Raw genomic sequence first — 23,033 nt, forward strand, 5'->3', positions numbered from 1 at the left:
ACCTCCGTTACCATATTAGTCGTCGGCACCGCTTAGCATCTGCTAACTGACGTCTCCCTTTCTTCACTCTTTCGCGGTCATTTCTACACCGGCTACTGTCATTCACCGCTATACTCACACTTCTTGTCACCATTTTTTTTTGTAGTACGACGAATGTCACAAGACGGTCGCTCACCATCTCCCGCTAAATTGTACGCCGCTCAAAGTCCGGTCTCTCCAGGTGGTAGCAGCGGCTTCAGCAGCCGCCGGTCCAGTCAGGACGGTTTCCATCTGGAGGACCTGTCCCCCGTTCAGCAGCAGCTTTCAGAGATCAACAACCGATACGGATTGCTCGGCGTCCGCTTGACCGACCGACAGACGGAATTGGACAACGTTAAGGATGAGCTGAGGAGGCACATGGATAACTTGAAGACCCTCTCTCAGTTCCTTGAAAAGGTAAAGTTTCAGATTTGGCGATTTCGATCCTTGGACTATCAGGAAATGTTTGCAACATGTTTTGTTCCTCAGATTCAGCGACAAATACCCAAGGAGAGCATGCCGAGCACGAAAGAGGAAGCTGACAAGACGGCGAAGCAGATCAAGACCGTCATCGAAGAGATGTACGAGAAGCAGTCGTTGCTAGATACCACTAGAACTCAAGTGCGGGACTTGGTGAGGCGCAAGAAGGGGGCAGATGGCGTGGACAGGTTGAACGACGAGATGGAAGACGTGACCAGTCGATGGAGGTCCTTTAGTGAACGGTGCAAGGACAGGATAAAGTTCTTGGACGACGTGAAGGACTTCTACGACACGTCGGAGGGTCTAGTGTCGTGGCTAGGGTCGAAGGAGAGAATGTTAGGCGCGCTGGGACCCATTTCAGCCGATCCTAGGATGGTCGCCAGCCAGGTGCAGCAGGTGCAGGTTCTGCGCGAAGAGTTCCGCACTCAGCAGCCTCAGTTGGATCATCTGGTGCAAGTTGGAGAGAGCATACTTTGCGTGGTAGGAATCGATTCCACGGACGGGCAGAGAACCAGTAACAAGTTGAAGTCCATCCTCGACAAATGGTCCGATCAACTGGGTAGGCTTGACGAGAGAGCACAGAGCTTAGGTGATGCGGTTGACACCAGCCGCGAGTTCGACGCCAGTTTGAACCGTTTGAGGGACGCGTTGCAAGGCATCTCCGACAATCTGGACGAACTTACCCTTGAGAAGGACCCTGAAGATCAACTGCGTAAGATCGAGAACCTTGAGCGACAGTTGGAGGGCCAGAGGCCTCTGCTAGCGGACGCTGAAGCGGCTGGTGAACAGCTCTGCGAAGTTCTCAGCGATCCAGCTTCCAAGTCTGAGATTCACGGGAAGCTGGCCGCGGTTGGTAAGCTGTACACTAATCTGCAGAAGAAACTAGACCATAAGAAAGCTGAGATCGAAGGTAACTTGCGCGATGGAAGACAGTTCGAAGCCTCCTGCACTAAGACATTGGGTTGGCTCGCTGACGAGCTCGGTAACATGTCTGAGAAGCTGTTAGTGTCTGCTGATCGAGATATCTTGCAGCAGCAGCTTGACCACCACGAGCCAACGTACAGGAACGTGATGGGCAAAGAGCACGAAGTCATCATGCTCCTCAACAAGGGGCGCGACATGCTCTCGCGGTCTCAGAAAATCGAGAATAGGTCTCTCCAACGCGACTTGGACAAGATGCAGTCCCAGTGGGATCGCCTAAAGAAGGACATGCTCGACAGACACACAAAGCTGCAGACTTGCGCGGAACACTGCAAGAAGTACTACAAAGCCCAAGACACATTCCTCCCGTGGCTTCGACAAGCTGAGGACAGGCTCGAGTGCTTGAAGCCTGCCTCGTTCAAGCGCAAGGACATCGAGAAGCAGCTGAAGGAACTCTCGTCGTTCAGAAACGAAGTCTGGAAGCACTCTGGCGAATTCGAGAACAACAAGACCCTCGGTGAAACTTTCCTCGGTGCTTGTGACATCGATAAGCAGAACGTGAAGAACGAGCTCGGTGCTATGAAGACTAGATGGGACAAGTTGAATAATGGTAAGTTTAATGAACCATGTAGGTTAGGGTGGGCCGGAAAATCAAATTTCCGAAAGGTGTCTGCAAAAATTGGGGCATTTCGGATGTCCTTTTCCCTTTGATCGTTGTTTAAACATATTTAAATGTTTATAATTCAATAATAACTTATATCGTTGTGTTCGCGAGGGTTCATTGAATAATTCGGCGGAACAAGCAACCGAATAACTATTACTGTTTGAACTCAAAAGATGTTCAAAGTTGAAAATTTGCATTTTTGCAAATGCATGTCGCCAAACTTCGTAAAAAATTAAAAAAATTTTCCCGTTTGGGGCCGGTCAAATATCGGCCGATTTAAAAAATTTTTTTTTGCCTCGATTTGTCTTCCCCAGACGCAACTTTTCCGCACTAGGCAGTTTCGAGTTTCGAAAATTTGATTTTTTCGACTCACCCTAGTATAGGTTCTACACACCTTTCTCGAGTGTTTTAGATATTACATTTAATTGAATGGATTCATATTGCAGATCTACTGACAAGAACACAGTCCTTGGAAGACACTGCGCGTCACCTGATGGACTTCAACGAGAACCTGCGAGACTTGCGTCACGGGCTGCAGCGTTGCGAGGACAAGCTTGCGTCTCACGACGCCCTCGGCGGAGCGGCTAAGGACCCGAAACTTCTCGATAGGATAAAGGTAAGTGGCTATCTCGAAGAATGGAACGACGCCACATTTTCTGTATTCAACACCCGTCATTACATCTCGCTGCAGAGTTTACGAGAAGAAACGTCGAACCTGAAGAAACCCCTGCAGTGCGTGAAGCAGCAGGCCAACGATCTGGCAAACAAAGCAGGCGAGCAGGGGGTGGATGCAACCCACTTGCAAGACGAGGTGGACAATTTGACAGACCGAATCAACGACCTGCAGGCTAAGTTGGATGACAGATGCAACGAGTTGCAGAGCGCGGCTACTGCTGTGGCACAGTTCAACGACCACGTGAAATCAATTGGTCAGCAAGTCTCCAGCCTCGAGAGAGAACTGGACTCCATGAGAGCTCCGGGCAGGGAGATTAAACTCGTGCGATCTCAGATAGAGGAAACGACCAAGGTGATCAGCAAGGTGAGCCGATTGTACGAGGAGGTCACCGATCTGGAGAGCCTTGGGGAGCGTCTGGTCGATTACGGTTTCGCGGCTGATGCTGTTGCTACGAGGGAACAGATTGCTGGTCTGAAGCGACAGGTTGGAAAGCTCGATGACCGCTCGAGGGATCGCCACGAAGAGCTGACAGCGACTCTAGACAAGCTACAGGAGTTCTATCAATCGCATGCCAATGTTATAGCCGAAATCGACGAGACCAATGACGAATTCAGAAGATTCAAGCCCGTCGGATCGGAGGTGGAGTCTATAAAGGCGCAGCAGGAGGACTTCAGGCTTCTGAAACTAAATACGATAGAACCACTGGCCCGTGCGGTGGAAGAGTGCAACAGCATGGGTCAGACCCTGATTCAAACAGCTGGTCGTGATGTCAACACGAATAACATCGAGAAGGATGTGGACAAGATGAACGAGAGGTGGAACGATCTGAAAGACAGGCTGAACGAGAGAGATCGACGACTGGACGTGGGATTGCTTCAGTCAGGCAAGTTCCAGGAGGCTCTGGATGGTCTGGAGAAGTGGTTAACGGATACAGAAGAAATGGTTTCCAATCAGAAGTCACCGTCATCGGACTACAAAGTAGTCAAGGCACAGTTGCAGGAGCAGAAGTTCTTGAAGAAGATGCTGATGGACCGACAGAATTCGATGTCCTCCTTGTACAACATGGGTCAAGAGGTGGCGGCTGGAGCGGATCCTAAAGAGCGAAAGATGATCGAGAAGCAGCTGAAGGAGCTGGTAGGCAGATTTGACAACCTGACTGAAAGCGCGGCTGAAAGGATGGAGGCTCTGGAGCAGGCCATGGGAGTAGCCAAACAGTTCCAGGACAAGCTGGTGCCACTGGCGATCTGGTTGGACAAGACTGAGAAACGTGTCAGGGACATGGAATTGGTGCCGACTGACGAGGAGAAGATTCAGCAACGCGTTGCAGAACACGACGCCCTTCACGAGGATATCCTGTCCAGGAAGCCTGATTTCAGCGAGCTCACGGAGATTGCTAGTCAACTGATGTCTCTCGTGGGCGAGGACGAGGCTGCTCTTCTTGCGGACAAGCTTCAGGACGCGGCTGACAGATACGCTGCCTTGGTTGAACGATCGGAGGCCCTAGGTGGACTGTTGCAACGATCGAGGCAAGGCCTGCGTCACTTGGTCCTCAGCTACCAAGAGCTACAGGCTTGGATGGAGGGGATGGAGATCAGGCTATCCAAGTACAGGGTCCTGGCTGTTCACACTGAGAAGCTTCTTCAGCAAATGGAAGATCTGGCTGACCTCACCGAGGAGGTGTCGACTAGACAGACGGAGGTGGACAGTACCACTGATGCTGGATTGGAGCTGATGAAGCACATCTCGAGCGACGAGGCCCTTCAGCTGAAGGACAAGCTGGACTCCCTGCAGCGACGATTCAATGACTTGGTCAGTCGAGGATCTGACCTCCTAAAGCACGCACAGGAGTCCCTACCACTGGTACAACAGTTCCACGACAACCACAATAGACTGATGGACTGGATGCAGGCTGCAGAGTCTGCCCTTCAGTCAGCGGAGCCGCGCGAGGACGAGATTGTGCGCTTGGAAATGGAGATATCGGAGTACAGGCCAGTCCTGGACAAGATCAACGCCGTTGGACCGCAGCTATCTCAGCTGTCGCCTGGCGAGGGGGCTGCGACCATCGAGGGTTTAGTAACCAGAGACAACAGGCGCTTCGACGCCATCGCAGAGCAAATCCAACGAAAGGCAGAGAGGATCCAGTTGAGCAAGCAGCGCTCGCTCGAGGTGATAGGCGACATCGATGACCTGCTGGAATGGTTCCGTGAAGTGGACAACCAGCTGCGAGAGGCGGAGCCTCCCAGCAGCGAGCCTGAGATCATCAGAGTGCAGCTGAAGGAGCACAAGGCTCTGAACGACGATATATCCAGTCAGAAGGGTCGCGTCAGGGACGTAATATCGACGGCGAAGAAGGTGATCCGCGAGAATGGTCAGCACGAGGACACTTCAACGATTAGAGAGAAGATGGAGGACCTTAGGGAGACTATGGAGATTGTCTCTGGCCTCTCAGCAGACAGGCTTGGAGCTCTAGAGCAAGCGTTACCGCTGGCCGAACATCTGCGCGACACGCACATCGGCTTGGTCAGCTGGCTCGAAGAAGCTGAACAGCAGGTAGCTATGCTGCCCATGCCAGCTTTGAGGCCCGACCTGATCGCTGCTCAGCAAGACAAGAACGAGATGCTCATGCAGAGCATTAACGAGCACAGGCCTCTGGTCGAGAAGCTCAACAAGACTGGCGAGGCTCTGCTGAAGCTCTGTAATGAAGAGGAGGGCATGAAGATCCAGGACATCTTGGAGGCAGACACTGCTCGGTACGCAGCCCTCAGGGCTGAGCTACGGAGTAGACAGCAGACCCTGGAACAAGCTCTGCAGGAGTCCTCCCAGTTCTCCGATAAACTGGAGGGAATGCTGCGCGCACTGTCATCGACGGCCGACCAGGTGAATGGCGCAGAGCCGATCAGCGCGCATCCTGGACGCCTGCGGGACCAAATGGAGGAGAACTCGGCTCTGGTTGACGAGCTAGCTCACAGGTCGGAGGCCTACGCGGCCGTTAAGAGAGCTGCCGATGATGTGATCAGCAAAGCGGGTAACAGGGCTGATCCGGCAGTGAAGGACATAAAACGGAAGCTCGAGAAGCTGCACAAACTATGGAGCGACGTGCAGAAGTCGACCACCGAGCGAGGACACACTCTGGACGATGCCCTGACGATAGCAGAGAAGTTCTGGTCGGAGTTGAACGGCGTGATGTCGACCCTTCGAGAGCTGCAAGATGCTCTCGCTGGCCAGGCACCGCCGGCAGCTCAGCCGGCCGCCATTCAGCAGCAACAGGTCGCCCTGCAGGAGATCAGGCACGAAATTGATCAGACGAAACCTGACGTCGAGCAAGTCCGTGCCTCCGGTCACGAGCTGATGGGACTCTGCGGCGAACCTGACAAGCCAGAGGTCAGGAAGCACATCGAGGACCTGGACCAAGCTTGGGACAATGTTACCGCGCTGTACGCTCGAAGGGAGGAGAACCTGATCGACGCGATGGAGAAGGCCATGGAGTTCCACGAGACCCTCCAGAACCTACTCGAGTTTCTGCAGGAGGCGGAGGAGAAGTTCACGCGCATGGGACCGCTGGGCAGCGACATCGACGAAGTTAAGAAACAGATCAAACAGTTGGCCAATTTCAAAGCGGAAGTAGATCCTCACATGGTCAAGGTCGAGGCTTTGAACAGGTAAACAAGCTCGGTTCTTCTTCTTCTCTCCATCCCATCTTGCGTTCTCGTTGATGCCCCGCGGGAACTCCCAACTCGAACAGTTGTTTGTGTCATAATTGTTCCCCCCTCGCCGCGGCAAGTCCGTTTGTCACGAATAACAATAGCAGGAATACTGCAACCTGTCCAACCAGCGAGATTCTAATCCCAACTTTTGTTTTTTCCGCGCCGGTTCCTGAACGCATAGGAGTCTGACAAGGCAAGTCAACCTCTCTCTGTGTTGTAGCTGTAGTTAGAGAGCATGGCTTATTTTATACTCTACATCTACATCGTATCTTCGTTCCATACCCGTTGTACACCCCTACGTGTGCTTTTAATCTCGTAATATCCGTAACCAGACGTAATACCTCAAGCCACGGTCGAATAATTCTGGAATCCTTAACTCTCTCTGTCTCTCTGCTGGCTCAAGTTTGCGAGCAGAGCGTATTTCCCGTCGAACGGTCGTTGTACATTGCCTGCCTATCTTGCCTGGCTCGTGACGTGCCTGTTCTACTTACATACACGTACCACACCATGTCTCCGTAGGTATTTAGTCGCGGGGACTCGAGAATGGACGCGAGTCACGGCGTATTCCTCTTACATGTAGGCTATACACGGGGCCAGAAGATGTTGGCTCCTCGAGGTCGAATATCCACCCTCCACCACTGCGCGTGGCAGCCTCTGGGACCATTTCTGTACAAATCATAATTTGCCCTCGAGCAGCCAAACTTCTCTGTCCGAACACCACATACATCTGTGTCTCTCCTCTCCCGTAGATTCGTCGACCCTGTGTTTTCATTCTGACTAAACATCGAATTAAACGTTAAGAATTTAAACGACCGCCCCTTGCAAGCATCCTCCATGGTGTACGCTTTCTCACACCAACGCGTACAGTCCACCCAGAATGGTCTACACGAGTCATTCAATCTTCCCCGACGCCATTTCAGACAAGCCGCTGAGCTGACGGAGAGGACGTCCTCGGAGCAAGCTGCCGCCATTAAGGAGCCACTGGGCGCTGTGAACAAGCGATGGGACGGGCTGCTTAGAGGCCTCGTCGAGAGGCAGAGGCTCCTGGAGAACGCGTTGCTGCGTTTGGGGCAGTTCCAGCACGCGCTGGACGAGCTGCTGGTGTGGATCGAGAAGACCGATGGCACCCTGGATAGCCTGAAGGCGGTGGCTGGTGATCCGCAGGTAATCGAAGTGGAGCTGGCTAAGCTGAAGGTGCTGGTGAACGATATCCAGGCTCACCAGACGAGCGTCGATACTCTGAACGACGCTGGGCGGCAGTTGATCGAGGATGGAAAGGGAACAGCTGAAGCGTCGACAACGGCTGAGAAGCTGGGTACATTGAACAGACGCTGGCGAGACTTGCTCCAGCGTGCCGCTGATCGCCAACGAGAACTGGAGGACGCCCTCAGAGAGGCTCAGTCCTTCACAGCCGAGATCCAGGATCTCCTGTCCTGGCTGGGCGACGTGGACAACACGATAGTGGCCTCGAAACCGGTCGGAGGCCTGCCAGAAACAGCGTCTGAGCAGCTGGAGCGGTTTATGGAGGTCTACAACGAGTTGGAGCAGAATCGTCCGAAGGTGGAGACGGTTCTTCAGCAGGGTCAAGAGTATCTGAAGCGCGCCGATACCAGCAGCGCGGGTGGACTGAACCACAACCTGAAGACCTTGAAGCAGCGGTGGGACAACGTGACCGCTCGTGCTAACGACAAGAAGATCAAGCTCGAGATCGCGCTGAAGGAGGCGACCGAGTTCCACGACGCGCTTCAGGCGTTTGTCGACTGGCTGACCAACGCCGAGAAGATCTTGACGAACCTGAAACCCGTGTCGAGAGTGATGGAGACCATCTTAGGTCAGATAGAGGAGCACAAGTCCTTCCAGAAGGACGTGGGCGTGCATCGTGAGACCATGTTGAATCTGGACAAGAAGGGAACCCACTTGAAGTACTTCTCGCAGAAACAGGACGTGATACTTATAAAGAATCTGTTGATCAGCGTGCAGCACAGATGGGAGAGGGTGGTTTCCAAATCTGCGGAAAGGACGAGGGCTCTGGATCATGGGTACAAGGAGGCGAGAGAGTTCCACGATTCTTGGTCCAGCTTGATGAACTGGCTGGACGAGACGGAGAAGACCTTGGACGAGGTCGCTGGAGACGGTGGCCTCGGTGGCAACGATCCTGAGAGGATAAAGGCGAGGCTGAACAAGCATCGCGAGCTGCAGAAGGCTCTCAGCGCTAAACAGGGCACCTACGACGCCACCATGAAGAATGGCAAGGTGTTGAAGGACAGGGCTCCGAAGACCGACGAGTTCGCCCTGAAGGAACTCCTGAACGAGCTGAAGAACAAGTGGACCACCGTTTGTGGTAAATGCGTGGACAGGCAGAGGAAGCTGGAGGAAGCGCTCCTCTTCTCGGGACAGTTCAAGGACGCGATACAAGCTTTGCTGGAGTGGCTCAGCAAGTCTGAGAAGCAGCTAGCGAACACTGGACTGCTCCACGGCGACCTGGACACCGTGGTGAACTTGGTGGAGCAGCACAGGACCTTCGAGAAGGACCTGGAATCTCGTGCCTCCCAAATGGAATCGGTCATCAAGACTGGCCGCGAGCTTCTTGGCAAAGCGACTCCAGAAGATGCTCGTGCCATAGGATCTCAGCTCACAGAGTTGAACGATCTATGGGACACGGTATCGCGACTGTCCTCGGACAAGACTGAACGCCTCGAGGAAGCTCTCAGAGAGGCTGAACGGCTGCACAAGGCGGTTCACATGCTCCTCGAGTGGCTGAGCGACGCTGAGATGAAGCTGAGGTTCGCTGGACAGTTGCCCGAAGACGAGCAGGAGAGCAGGAATCAATTAATGGAGCACGAGAAGTTCTTACGCGAGCTGCGCACCAAGGAGGTCGAGAAGGATCAGACATTGCAGCTAGCACAAACGATCCTGGCGAAAGCCCATCCGGACGGAGCTCTAGTTATCAAACATTGGATCACGATCATTCAATCCAGATGGGAGGAGGTCGCCACTTGGGCTCAACAGAGGAACCAGAGGCTGGAGAACCATATGCGAGGACTTCAGGTAGGTCTAGGACACTAGAGTCCCATTCAAACTATTTTTAAGGGGGGGGGGAGGTTTCCAAATTCAAAGTCCTGCCATTTTGTGAATATTTAATTTTTTTCATAAATCTGCTACCGGCTACAAGCACAATCTTACTGATTAAGAATCCTTTTGGTTTCTTCGTTTTGGAGTCACCTTTTTTTTGCACACGCTTTACGAGATTTTTTTACAACCAAATGAAATATTGATAAATTCGTGTGGATTATGCTTATCGGTGAAAACTGTGTCACTTTTTTGTGCATCGTTCCTAAAGAAAGGCAAATAATTGGTCTTCTAGACGAAAATACCCCCTTAAGGGGTTACGCCACCCTGAGACGCTCGAAACTAGACGATTTTTTTTACAGATACTATGACGTTGAAAATTATTTTTCTACTTCATATGTGTAGATCATGTATTAGTGCACATATTGTATAAATACTACACAAAAATATTGAATAATGGCCGAGTTATTTGCTGTCTCGCGTGTGCGGTGTAAAAGTATCTGTAAAATATATCGTCTAGTTTCGTGCGTCTCGGGGTGGCGTAACCCCTTAGGCCACGCACCAACAGATCTTACCTATCATTCGATCCACCCCCAGGACCTCGACAACCTCTTAGAGGAGCTGCTCTCCTGGCTGGAGGGCCTGGAAAACACTCTGAACGCCCTCGAAGCGGAACCTCTGCCAGACGACAAGCCGACTCTGGAGATGCTGATCGCCGATCACAGAGAATTCATGGAGAACACCAGCCGCAGACAGATCGAGGTCGATCGTGTCTGCAAGGCTAGGCAGATCAAGCCAGTGAAGGATACCAAGAAGATATCGAAGGCTAAGTCACCCGCGCCGACGTACGTTCACTTTCTTCTCTGCTTTCTTTTGCCCACCCTCCCGTTCCCCCACTTGTCTTTTAGCAAGAACTCGCGAGAATCGCGGAGCATCGCCAAGGATCGCGCTCGTCGAGAGAGTCATCGCACCTTAGAGGTAGACGAAGTCGTTAATGAAATCATACTCGCTTGTATCTGCTTCTCGAAACTCGGTTCACTGTCCAACGAGACCGTGCATTCTCTTTCCGCCGTTTGTTTTCGTTTGCGTGAGCTGTTTGGACGTTTGAGGGGTCACACTTTTGCCCATGCATGTCTGGTTCTGTATTTCAATTTTTTTTTTTAAACTCTGCGTGAGATAAGGTTGCGATAACTGTTGATGACTGACGTCTACGAGGACAAGTGGAACAATTTGACAAGGTGCGTTGTCGAACGAGACGGGTCTGTCGATTCAAAGGCTCCATCGAGGTCGATAGTCGTATTGGAGTAGCGTTTCGAAGGTGTATGCGCATCGTAGGCAGCATGGTAGAGTAATATTACCTTGAGTTCGGATTTTGAAGGACACTTGGCGTGCATTCGAGGCGTACACTGTATAGGGTGTTTCTTGATGACTCTATTTCATACTTTAACATTTAAAGAGGTCATTTAAGGGTATCTTAAATGAATACACTGACAAAGCTCCTTCTACCGAAAGCGTTTATTCATCTAAGCGACTATTACAGGAAACAATTCTCCAAAAAACGCACAGATTAATACTAATAGCAAGATGAAAGTCATAATGCCACAGTTGAAAGTACTATAAGTAAAAGATATTCAAGTTGACATCAATACTATAATTTTAGTAAAAACTTTATAAAGGAGTCAACGAAGCACCCTGTACACATACAGAGAATAGGCCTAATAATATCAAACTAGCCGAATATTATCCGTAAATTACAAGTTGAACGTAGCTCGCGCATAGGCCTGTTCTCCTCTCCCTTCCTTTCTCCCCCACTCGCTCGTATGAGTTAGCCGCGGGGGCGGCCGCCAGTTGGGACACGGCGGTCGCTGCACCATGGCGCTAGTTCCGGTGGTGCGTGTTTATCCGGTAGAAGTGTCGAGTGATGTGACGCATGTTCCTGTTTAGCCGAGCCAGCCCAGGTCGCGACAGAACGCCAGACTCGTTGCCGCACATCGGCCCACGGTTCCCACCCAAAGGAAGGTTCGTCACACCCACCCTTACTTGGATTCTCTGCTCGCCCGTGCTCTGCTTTTCACCCTAACATCTTCCGAAGTGTCTTCTGATTTCTGTGCAGTTCAATCGCGTTTGTGTTTATTCGAGTCCCTTAGCTGAACGATTTTCTTGCCTCCACTGCGTGTTTATCTTTTATTCCTCTTTATACTTTCTCTTTTTAGTTTCTAGTTTTCAACAGAGTGATTATAGTTTCGCGGTTCATTAAGGTGGTTCAAGGATTTTTTTCCATCGTCCATTCGCTTTCTTTGCTTCTCATGCTTTGGTTACGCGCGATAGGTGAACATTGGTAGCGAATGGGAGTGACGTTTACCTTTCTCGTCCACAGCAAGGGCGCAGAACCGGAGTTCCGTAGCCCGAGGGTGAAACTGCTCTGGGACAGATGGAGGCATGTTTGGATGCTGGCCTGGGAACGGCAGCGTAGACTTCAGGACAAGTATAATTACATCCAGGAGCTGGACCGTGTCGCGAACTTCAGCTGGGAGGATTGGCGTAAGAGGGTAAGCATATAGAAGGAGACTTTCTTCGAAATCTGAAACTGACGAACGCCACTGCTCTGTTTCAGTTCCTCAAGTTCATGAACCACAAGAAGTCCAGGCTAACGGACCTCTTCAGGAAGATGGACAAGAACAACGACGGCCTGATACCACGCGAGGACTTCATTCAAGGAATCATGAACACCAGTCAGTCCTCCTTCCTTATCGCGCATTTATTTCATAATCGATCTCCTTTAACTCGCCCTGTCGCTGCAGAGTTCGAGACCTCGAGACTAGAAATGGGAGCAGTCGCAGACCTGTTCGACCGCCATGGCGAGGGGCTGATCGACTGGAAAGAGTTCATCGCAGCGCTGAGACCGGACTGGGAGGAACGAAGAACCTACAACGATACGGATAAGATCCACGACGAAGTGAAACGGTTGGTGATGCTCTGCACCTGTCGACAGAAGTTTAGGGTGTTCCAGGTCGGCGAGGGAAAGTACAGGGTGAGCGGGGGACCCTTGGAACAAAGAAATCGAGAACTGTCACGGTGCACAGTGTTAATCGCTCTTGTTTTACAGTTCGGTGACAGCCAGAAGCTGCGATTGGTTCGAATCCTACGATCCACCGTGATGGTGCGAGTGGGTGGCGGATGGGTAGCCTTGGACGAATTTCTATTAAAAAATGACCCTTGCCGCGGTGAGTATTTCTCCCATCTTCTCTCTGTCTCTCTTTCTCTCTATACTCCGTTATCGCCGAGTATATTCCGTCGGAATCGATGAAAATCGGGTTTAGATGTTTAAGTACGACTACGAATCTATTGGAGCGAATGAACGACTCCTCGCGGTTTTTCAAGCCTCCTTCGACTGTTCCGTCCCACACGGTTCTCGATATACAATATTTCACACTGTCCCTTCTCCTCTCTCCCATCCAAAGAGGCAGCTAAACGCGTTTATCTTTCTGTTACCGTATAGCGACGCGTGTGGGCTTGTATTGACCGTTTGTTCTTTCAGTATCCGTTCACTAACGTGCTTTTCTTTTACGTTTCGTTGAGTTGTGTCGTTTGCGTTTGCCCCATCGGTACTAAGCTCCGGCTCTCGATCGTTGCCCGCTGCCTCGGGAACGTCGCGAGCGCTCGTAACAGACGCGACCCATCTCTCCACTAGTACTAAACAGATTCATTCCCCGTGACGATCACTAACGCGAACGTTCATTTTCATGCGTCGCATTTTACCCTCGTTTGGTGCATTTTTACGTACGTGCACGATCTCAGCTCCTGAGGTACGATTATATGTGAGAGCGTGACTAATATCATTAACCTTGGACGACCACATCTTAGCACCGGGTGTCGTACAAAAGCTGAAGATGGAAGCGTGCCCCCGTAGCACACGCCTCCGCTTCGCGTGTACCTCTACCTGCGTATTTGCTAGGTCTCGTTTGGGCTTTCTCACTAATTACGAACGAACGGTCGCGTTCCACGAGTAGCTTGTTATCGAGGTCTCGATTTGGATCAGTTTACTTAGGGCCATTGGAGGATGAAATAAATTGCCAAGTTTTCTGTATCATTTCTGAGCTTCTATAGTTGCCATTCTACTTAATTGGGACGTCCTCTAATTATTCGAGGTATTTCTATGATTGCAACTTCAGCTATCACCTCTCGTATGAAACTTTGCTTGCATTACAGCTCGTGGAACGCGATCGATCGATCATCATAGTAAATAGAGTATCTTGGTACTTTAAGAGACTCATATCGCTTCTCATTAGTCCACTAACGTCGCCCGACCCTCTGTCAACATCCTCCCGCCTTCCAGAACCCAACATCCTCCCCGTTTGGCCCTGTCATCATTCAGATACATCTCGTTTTACTTGCGCACTAGTTTGCCGTCGTACCTATCTGACGTATATCATCTCACGTGTACGTTTTTAATTGCGCATCGAGTTCATGGAATATCTGCATGCCTTCGTTTAACTTACAACACTAATAATAGAGGAAAGTAACGGACCAACTAAACCCCTCAAATCGTGATTAACTCGTCAAGTTTTTCTAATGCCGATACCGGACCCTAACAAACCGGAACAACATGAGGGTTGGTGTCCGCTCGGTGAGAATCTTTTTATATGGGATTAATCGCGATTCGTGGCTCGTACGTCTTCACAGATCATTGACCACACGGTCCCGTCCAGAAACCTCGATAAAAGCATCATTTGCCACGCTCGAAAAAATGCAATCACGAGATCGCACTGGCCACGAAGTCTGCGTTATTCGTATGTCCTGCATGATACGTATATTTGTTCGTGTTACATACGTCACTGCTTCCTCGCCCCGCGTGTCTTCGTTGTACAGAACTCTCGCGTCTGTTGTGTGCGTGCGTGCGTGCGTGTGTGTGTACGTACGTGCGCGCGTGTGTGTAAATTAAAGTGGCATGCAATCTTGAGTTACCCTGTAACAAACAACCGTGCTCGCGTTCTCTACGTCAATTAGCACCGTCGTTCTCATCCACTCTGATCATCTTAGCTTTCATTATTCGCCGGAACGACACGAACTCCGTCTCCTGGACGTCGTCCTGTCTACTCGGTGGCACCCTTTGTCGAAACTACGCGTTACTACCCTGTCTCATCGTCGTCGTCGAGAGTCAACCCCCCCTACTCGCGTCGCCACTTGTGACTCTAATTTATCACGAGTAAAGCTTAGCAGCATTGATTTCAATTGAATTTCTAGATCACAGTGACTCTCGACGTCGACGTCCATCGCATGCCCTCTCCCCGTACCGCTGAAGCGTAATTAACGGGAACTCTACGCCGAGATCGGTGCGATAAGACAACCTTCGCGATCTCTTTACAAATCAAAGCGGTTCCTCGACTTCCGCCGCGAGGGACGCTAAATTCGGCCACTCTACTCTTCTGTAATACACTGTATTTCTTTTCTTTTTTTTTTGTTACCACTGTACACTCGCACACATACATACCGTGTACGCCGCTGGCATCGCTCTAACTTACTGTCGCTACTGCCGCCTATGTACCTCTACACACTCTACTTACTATCTGCTCTGACTATCCTCTCCTGCGCATCCTTGGGGATCATTTTCGAAAACCATCGATTCCCCGCTGTTTACAACGCGGCATGACTCGTCGCTTCACTTACTATCCACCCTCCGATCGCTCTGATTTGCACCATCCTATAATGGGATCGGTGAAACAATTTAAAAAAAAAACACACACAAACGCGACTCTACCTGTCGGCTGCCCGTTAATTATCCGCTTTCTGTTTTACTCTCCCTCTTTCTCTCTCTCTCTCTCTATCTCTCTCTCTCTCTGTGTGCTCTGTCTATCTCTCCGCCTCTCTGTACAAAAATACTCATTCTCTACTGTATTTCGAAACACCCCCTCTTAAATCCCGGCATACGTGTCCTGTAACGGCTTCCTTCTAACTTGCGTGCACGCAACACACTCTGTAGCCAAGGGAAGAACGAATATCGAGCTGCGAGAGCAATTCATATTGGCGGACGGCGTCAGCCAGACAATGACGGCGTTCAGATCGAAGCCGAGCCCGACCTCGACGCTGCAGCGTGCGCAAATCTCATCCGCGAACGCCGGACCCATCACCAAGGTAACGTCACCATTCTCTCCTCGCCGTCGATGGACCGTGACCGCTCGTGCCCCGAGACGAGCCACGTCTACCGCCACTCGCGGCCACCCCCGCGATCACGATCCATCCACGGGCCTCGACTACTCGTTATCACTCTGTCTATACCTCTACATCGAGTCACGCGTTCGACTCGAGCCTGTACTCCCCCCCCTCCCCCCTCGTTCGACGGAGAGACCAGACACGATGCAAACTGGATCGCTGGATCGTTCGTTGATCCGTTCAGCCCTGAAACGCCAGATCGACGTTCCACCGACGCTCCGGCGGAGTTTCCTTGGTTCTCGATCGCAACGCCGCACGTAGATCCCACCCCATGTCTGTACTATCGAAACTGTCTTGGCTTGCCCCGTCCCCCACCCCTTTTCTCTTTGGTGTTACCAAAGCCCGTCGATGTCGTTCGTACGAGTCCTCTGTTTGGGGGTAAGTACCAGTTGTTGAGAGGACAGCAGGTTAATCGAATCTTCTCTTCTCTCTATCCTCGCATGCGAGCATGTCAGCTTGAAGGACGGTAGCAATCGTCGCACCTAGAGCTACCCTAGAACCAGCCACGCACCTCGAGGTAGCCGCTTAAGTCTCAGAACCATTTTCTCCGACCGCCTCCCACGCTCCCTTTCAGTTTTCAGCCAGGTCCAACCCACCCCGAGTCCTTGGCCGCCCTTGAACCCAGCCACGCTGATATCCGCGTGCTCGATACACCGGGATATAATAATCGAAGGTCGCGCTGTGAACCGAGCTCCTTGGCTCGTCGAGAGGGAATAGTACCTGACCTCAGGAGATGCGATTTCACGAGATTCTGTCTTATCTGTCTGTCTGTCTATCTATCTATCTCTACTGTCTTTTCTATTTCTCTCTGTTCCCGTATTGTCGCGACCCGACGTCCACGTCGGGATCGCGACGCTCGGGTTGTCCGTCGTCCGGGAGCGAACGGTGGACGCTTCGACCGAAGGATCCTTTAACGAAGGCTCTCGCGGTCGGTGGATCTCTTTTTCGTGGGTGAATCGGTCGAAGGCTCCAGGCGTCCGCCACGGCGACGGACGAAGGCCAGCGAGAACGGTCCGCCCACGCATGGGAAAGTGGCGCCATTCCTAAACTTTTCGTTTGTGGTGTAGCGGAGGAGTTTATGAGCCAGCTGACGCCGATATTTGAGAGTTTGAGGCAAAAGGAGGACCTCCCGTGCTCGTATCCCCTCCACATGCACGCCCCCTCTTATCATTGGGTAAATAAGAAACTAAAGTCTACTTCTTCTCTAAGTTCTGCTGTCGTTGGTTGTGACACACGGTGGTGTACCCCCGATGATCTGTCTCCTTTTATTTACAGTTTTTTTTTTCCTCCTTTGTTGCATCCTTTTGCGTGTCTATCTTTTCAGTTTTCAGTTTGGTTTTCCATCCACTTTTCATTTCGAGCTCCTCTTTGCTGTCACTCGAGTGCGCTTTACGCTACACGGCCATCGTTAGGCGACCGATGGAGCGCGCGATTTCGTCGCGATCCTTGCGACGAAGCCTCCACCCTTTTTCAGTTTTGATTTTTGCGCTGCCGCTGTCGCTGCCCTCAGCTACCCGCCACGGCGATCTTCGTCTGCGCTCGGTTCTCGCGACCCGCAAGTCGACGCGCTGCATATAATACAGCTTTTGATCGAGGATCCTGCATGCGGCAGAGCTGGTAGATTGGCTCGATCACCGACCTTCATATTATCACGACTCAGGTGCATCGACTCGCGAGTTCTTTATCGATTGGTAATTTTTAACGACCGCATGCATCGCGCCCCTTTCGTATCGGTTCGTTTTAGTCTCGCGGTTTACTGTGTTTCGTTTCGACCCTGGGTCGGTCTGATTTCAATTTGGATGCCTCTGAACGATCTCCCCCTCCCCCGTAGAACAATCGACGCCCTCGAAGATCCGCGGGCGGTAAAGGCGGCCGCTCCAATGTGCGGCCGGCGACGGTGCCGGTAGCGCAAGGGAGAGAAGTATGTACCTGTTTCTCCCTTGCACCAGTGGGACAGTAGAGGGTGTCGAGCATGTCCCAGACACACGGTATCGGTCGATACTCCCGCGAGATCCAGCGCGATTCGCGTGCCGTGTTTACGGTGTTACTACTGGTATCGATTATTATGCATAACGATCTCTCCTGTATTGCTGTATTGGTGCGTGCATAGTGGCGTTGATCGGAGACACTTCGAATCACCATAAGCTACTCTATCTCTCCCAACTTCCTCTGGTAAGTTTGCATGGATATTTCTTTCGTTTTTTGTTTTGTTTCCTAGACGTAAATCTGTCTATTACGGTGGTTTCTCACGCCCTCTCTCTATCTCTCTGGTTGTTATTTTTTTTAATTTCTCTCGCGTTGTTTCCTTCGATCGATCGATCGGTCTCTGGTTCGCATCGGTGGCGTTGAAAGGTTCTAAACGAACGACCGAGCAGCATCGCGAAGCAATGTTGTTGCGCGATACCGTCGAGAGGGTCTCCTGGCCAATGGGAATCTTCAAAATTTTCACGAAAGAGACAAGAACCGTCCCTCTGTTAAATTCGTTCCCACCCGGCCGGCGATTCGACGCGTATCGCTGTAACCAACAGCATCGACGCGCCCCATTAGCGCGTCGACCATTCGAACGACTCCCGCTGTTTGTCTGTCTGTTTGTTCGCCTAATCTGTCTCTACACGGTAGAACACGCATCTTCTCTGCTCCGATCCCCATCGTTTCGTGTACCCGAGCTATGATTTCTGTCGCGTAGGTGAGGGAACGCAGCGCGCGAAGCGTTCCCATGGGGCAGACGAGAGCCTCGCGCTCCTCGCTGAGCGCCGGGACGCCGGACAGCCTGAGCGACAACGAGAGCTCCTTCAGGATTGGCTCCGCCAGGAAGACCAGCACCCCCTACAGAAGTGGCATCACGCCAGGTAAATCCCATCGCGAGATATCGAGTCGCTGAGGTATCTAAGCTCACTGCTCCTTAATCGGCGAGTACTTTATTAACGCGTGTTTAATCGCAGGAGGTAGTCGGCCATCGAGTAGACCAGCGTCGAGACCGACGTCCAGACCAACCAGCAGACCAGGAAGCAGGCCTGCCTCCAGACAAGGCAGCAAACCACCCAGTCGCTACGGTTCCACGCAGTCACTCGACAGCACTGGCAAGTGTCACTTATCGTTTACCTGTACTACTTGCATCTTCTCATCTCCTCGCGTAGCTGCTCTTTAACCCTTTCGCTGCGTATTTCAATTCGCGGATGATTCTTGAAAAGTGTCAATTACAGACGAATAAGAAAGAAAAATTTAACTTTCAATTTACGGTTTCGGAGAACTATAGTTCGACTATAGTCGAATACCACAGCGAAAGAGTTAAGCTAGCAAAGTTCAACAGGGATTCTCCTTTATTCTTAAAATCTACGATACTCTTGCGGAACCTGTGACGTCGCTTTTCAGTCCTCCTGAATGTTAAGTTAGACCTCCCTTTTATTTGCAGACGACTCGACGAACTTGAGCCGTATTCCGCGCAGGACGACAGTCAGCACGACAGGAAACACCCCGACCTCGAGCAGGCACAACAGCGTGTCAGGAAAGAGGCTGGGAACGCCGGTGAACGGCTCGAGTTCACGACCCAGGACGCCCACCGGTCTGGTTAGCCCAGCTAGCGGCGTTCCATCGAGGTTCGTACACGCATCCATCAGTCCCATCACTTCTGTGTTCACTCGATAAAAACATACCGCAAGAAAGATTCGGACGGAGGTCGCATAGAGATTACAAGGAACAGACTAACTCGCATCTTGCCAAGTACCATAGATCGTGATGATTTTTCTCGCATCTCAGAGAGTACATCCGGTGATTATAGATTAACGAGGAACGTGTACGTATCCGCATCTGACCCCACGAATATCTTAGGAATGAATCTTTTACTCGACGTGTCCTCTGTGTGCACGAAGTACGATGCTCATAATTTTAGCTCCCCGCAGGCATTTTTTCTACCTTTTACCGTTTTTGTTTCCTTTTATTTTTATTTTTCCCTTTACCTCTCTGTCTATCTCTATCCTTTTTGTTTTTTTTTTATCGTCGCGAAAGAACGACGCGATTCAGGACGCCCCACATCCCCGTCTCACGCATTATTAACGCACTAGGTGCTCACGCGTAGGTTAACGACCATTAACGTGTATCTGGTTAATAACATTTTTTTAGGTTTGGCACAATCCATAGAGCTTCGAGCATTCCAACCCTGACTGGTGTCGGCACACCGATCAGGTAAACCCAGATTAACGATTATCGGAGTCGGCGAAATGGCGACTGGCTTTAAAGCTTTAATCTCTTTCACTGTACTGGTCGGGGCGATTCTGAAATAACCATTGGTGGCCGGTGGCTCGAACAACTCGAAGCTAATCACTCATTCGAAATTCATGCGCCTACTGAAAAGCAATGCTCGCGGCAGTGGTGGTGGTTCATTTAATTATTCGCCGTCCCTTTTGTTTCTCTTCTTAATTTCATCCCCCTCGGGTTTTGCGATTGGGTTCACACTGTTGTTCGGTTCAGTTATCATTCGAGCTTTAGTTTCAACGACAATTGCGAATGACTCGGCGACAATAAACTGATGATTCGATGGTGATGGTTTAGCCGCTCGAGGATCCCCGTGTACGTGGGCACGGATATAAAATCCCCGCAATCGACGACCAGCAATATTTCCACTCATTCCACGCAAAGCAACCACTCGACGGTTTCTACCGATTCTACCGGGTATGGCTGAACTGTTTCCTCTGCTCTTAACGATATAAATAACTCGCTTTTCTTTTCACTCGGCACCTCCTGTACAGAGTGCGTTTTTACATGCATGCCGCACAAGTATCTCTTTTGTTCCCGTTCCTGCGTGCTTACCGCGCCATTCGCCGAGCGAATGGTGGACAGCGTTTCTTTGCTTTCCCCTACTCTGTCAGCTTCGACGAATGCACCCGCTCGGCGCCTTAAGTCGGCAGCTTCCAATCGGCTTGCTTTCCAATTCGTGACTCGCCCAGCTAAGTTCGCCAGAGCGTTTGCATTCGACGGATCCTTTCACCGCGGAGTTTGGTTTGCTGTTTTCGCTCCATTTAACGGCCGTTAACACCGCACCGCTTGTGACGTTCTAACTAACCCACTGTCGTGTCTGTTTTCTAACGCCAGGAGCAGCTCGATGTGTACAAATTCAGCAACTAACACCTCGTCGGCCGTTAAGCAAGCTAGGTAATCATCGTTTCGGTCCGACTCGGTTTACTGTGGTTTTGTCGCTTGTGAAACCGTGCCGAATGAACCCGGACGGGCAGACTTGGCACCCGAGTGTGCAATTAACGGGTGTAGTACTTGTGTATATAGGGTAATACGGTCTACTCGGTTGCGCTCTAGTAAAGGGCGAAGGATCCTGGCTGCCCAAGGTAGCTTCCAGCACTTTGTGGACGGCCAAAAGCTACCCTTTCTCCTCGCAGTTAAATCAAAGGACATTGCCAGCAGAATCCTTCGCCCTTACTATAACCAGCCACGCAATTACCCAGTTTTCAAGATCCCTGTACTAGATACGCTCCAAGCCGACCAGGTAGCGTATCTCGAACGCGCGACAGGATCGTTCGAGGGGATCGCGATTAACAATCGTTTAACGCCACTGGTGGGCTGCAGGGCAGAGTGTGACGCTAATCTTGATGCTTTCCTAGAACGAGGACACCGTCCAGCGGATCGAGCACGCCACTGCCGCCATCCCTGAAGCTGTCCAGGAAGCCGTCGGGCGCCTCGGACACGTCCGTGTCGACGACACCGACCACGCACCGGAAAGGGAAGCCAACGCCGATCGACCAGCGGGCGCCGTTCCGATTGTAGTAGCCGAGCGTCGCTTATAGTCACTTCTAACGAAAAGGCCAAACTTATTCTCGAAACAGTGATCGTCGACGATGAAGGATCGTCGGCTTCTTTATACAGGGGAAAAGTGGGTGGGAATCGGGGGGGGGGGATTTTTTTTTCTTGTCGACCGCAACGCTTAGGATAGTGTAATGATTACGTGTAATAACGAATACCCGCGAGGACACCCCCGGAAGGGAGGCAAGTGTACGCCCGTCTGTTATTTTGCTTCTCAATCTCGAGTTCGATTACGATAGGATGGAGCGTTGGGCGTCCACCCTTCTCGGGCGCGTCTAGGACCGAGTGTGAAAGAGCTTAACATTTATTATCGAACTATTTTGTAAAAATGATGCGTAGAGAGCGCGATAATGGACGCGTGGCGCGATCCAAAGAGAGGAGAATTGTCGGAGAACGGTGACTCGGCGCAGTTTGTACGTAACGTGGCGTCGCGGACGACGCCTACGTAAAGGGGGGGTTGGCGCGTCTCCGTTCCGTGCCCCATTTCCGGCGCATCGATTAACTCTTTTTTCGTAAATAAGTTTCTTTACCGACAGAGAATAGTGATAACGATTTATTATATATAAATATATATTAATGTAATGTAATTTTACGTTATCCGATAGGACTAGGTTTTTACCAGCCGTAACACAGAAACACACACACACACACACACGCGAGTAACGGTTTCCCATCCCTCGAGGAAAAGCAAAGGGGGCATTCGGCGATGCGCTCATCTCTTTCCGATCGATCTGCGTCTCGCTGTTTCTGCTCCCTTCTACGTCTCTCTCTCTCTCTCGCTCTCTCTCTCTTTTTTTTTTGGTCTTTGTGGACGGAGAGAGAGCCGGAGGGATGGGGAACGACGAACAGGAAGGGACGTGGCGATTTTATTACCGTTTTCTTGAGGGTGTGGAGAGGGGAAGGAAGAAATGTTTGGGAAAGCACGATGTATATATTGCTCGATTCTCCTGCTCGGTGTCGCGATCGGGAACCACTCCGCGAATAAGACAGTTTCCTAGAAAGACACGAGTTATACGCTACACGCAACGATTGCCTTAAAAGTCTAATCGCCGTGCCGCTTCCGCGCGAATCGTACCTGCCTGCCGTAAGCGAACCAGGGCACGGATGAATTGAGCAGAGAGAAGGGGGGCCGCGCGAGAACGGAGGTGCGCGTGTTCTGTCTCGAAAACGAAACGCCCGCTCGACCCCGGCGGGCTCGCACCGGATCAAGTCTATTTGCCCCAGCGGAAAAGCAATCCTCCGGGAGCGTTTTCTTCTTTCTTTCAGTTTTATGTTCTAGATGCGATTAAATCGTGATAGCACGGCTCGTACGATGATGCGATTAATCAATTAACTATTCTTAAATGTTAATCCCTGTTTTGTCGCTTTACTTGAAGGTTCTGTATCGTCGCTAACCAATTGCAGTGGAGAAAGAAATATACGCAAACGCACACGCATTTGACACCAAAAAGGTCACGATTACCATTTTCCTGTCTCCGCGGGG

At 51.2% G+C, this 23,033-nt stretch overlaps 1 protein-coding gene across 35 annotated transcripts in view; it reads left to right on the plus strand.

Annotated features, from left to right (window-relative positions):
- The window catches only part of Shot (dystonin-like protein short stop), a 78,591-nt gene extending 55,591 nt beyond the window's left edge, over positions 1-23,000 (plus strand). For 19 of the 35 annotated variants that reach the window (XM_076816054.1, XM_076816057.1, XM_076816061.1 and 16 more), the window contains 19 exons: positions 146-435; positions 508-2,029; positions 2,530-2,699; positions 2,775-6,418; positions 7,384-9,511; positions 10,130-10,377; positions 11,477-11,551; positions 11,910-12,081; positions 12,147-12,264; positions 12,334-12,563; positions 12,639-12,756; positions 15,513-15,664; positions 18,429-18,591; positions 18,685-18,822; positions 19,155-19,338; positions 19,862-19,924; positions 20,291-20,410; positions 20,831-20,890; positions 21,352-23,000. In XM_076816054.1, the coding sequence (XP_076672169.1) occupies positions 146-435; positions 508-2,029; positions 2,530-2,699; positions 2,775-6,418; positions 7,384-9,511; positions 10,130-10,377; positions 11,477-11,551; positions 11,910-12,081; positions 12,147-12,264; positions 12,334-12,563; positions 12,639-12,756; positions 15,513-15,664; positions 18,429-18,591; positions 18,685-18,822; positions 19,155-19,338; positions 19,862-19,924; positions 20,291-20,410; positions 20,831-20,890; positions 21,352-21,514 (9,758 nt within the window). In that variant the 3' untranslated portion in view covers positions 21,515-23,000. The other 16 variants (XM_076816059.1, XM_076816080.1, XM_076816044.1 and 13 more) reach the window with 15 other exon arrangements.
- The last annotated feature ends 33 nt before the right edge of the window (positions 23,001-23,033 follow it).

The sequence above is a fragment of the Andrena cerasifolii genome, chromosome 7 (genome assembly GCF_050908995.1).
Source record: "Andrena cerasifolii isolate SP2316 chromosome 7, iyAndCera1_principal, whole genome shotgun sequence".
Lineage (NCBI taxonomy): Eukaryota > Metazoa > Arthropoda > Insecta > Hymenoptera > Andrenidae > Andrena > Andrena cerasifolii.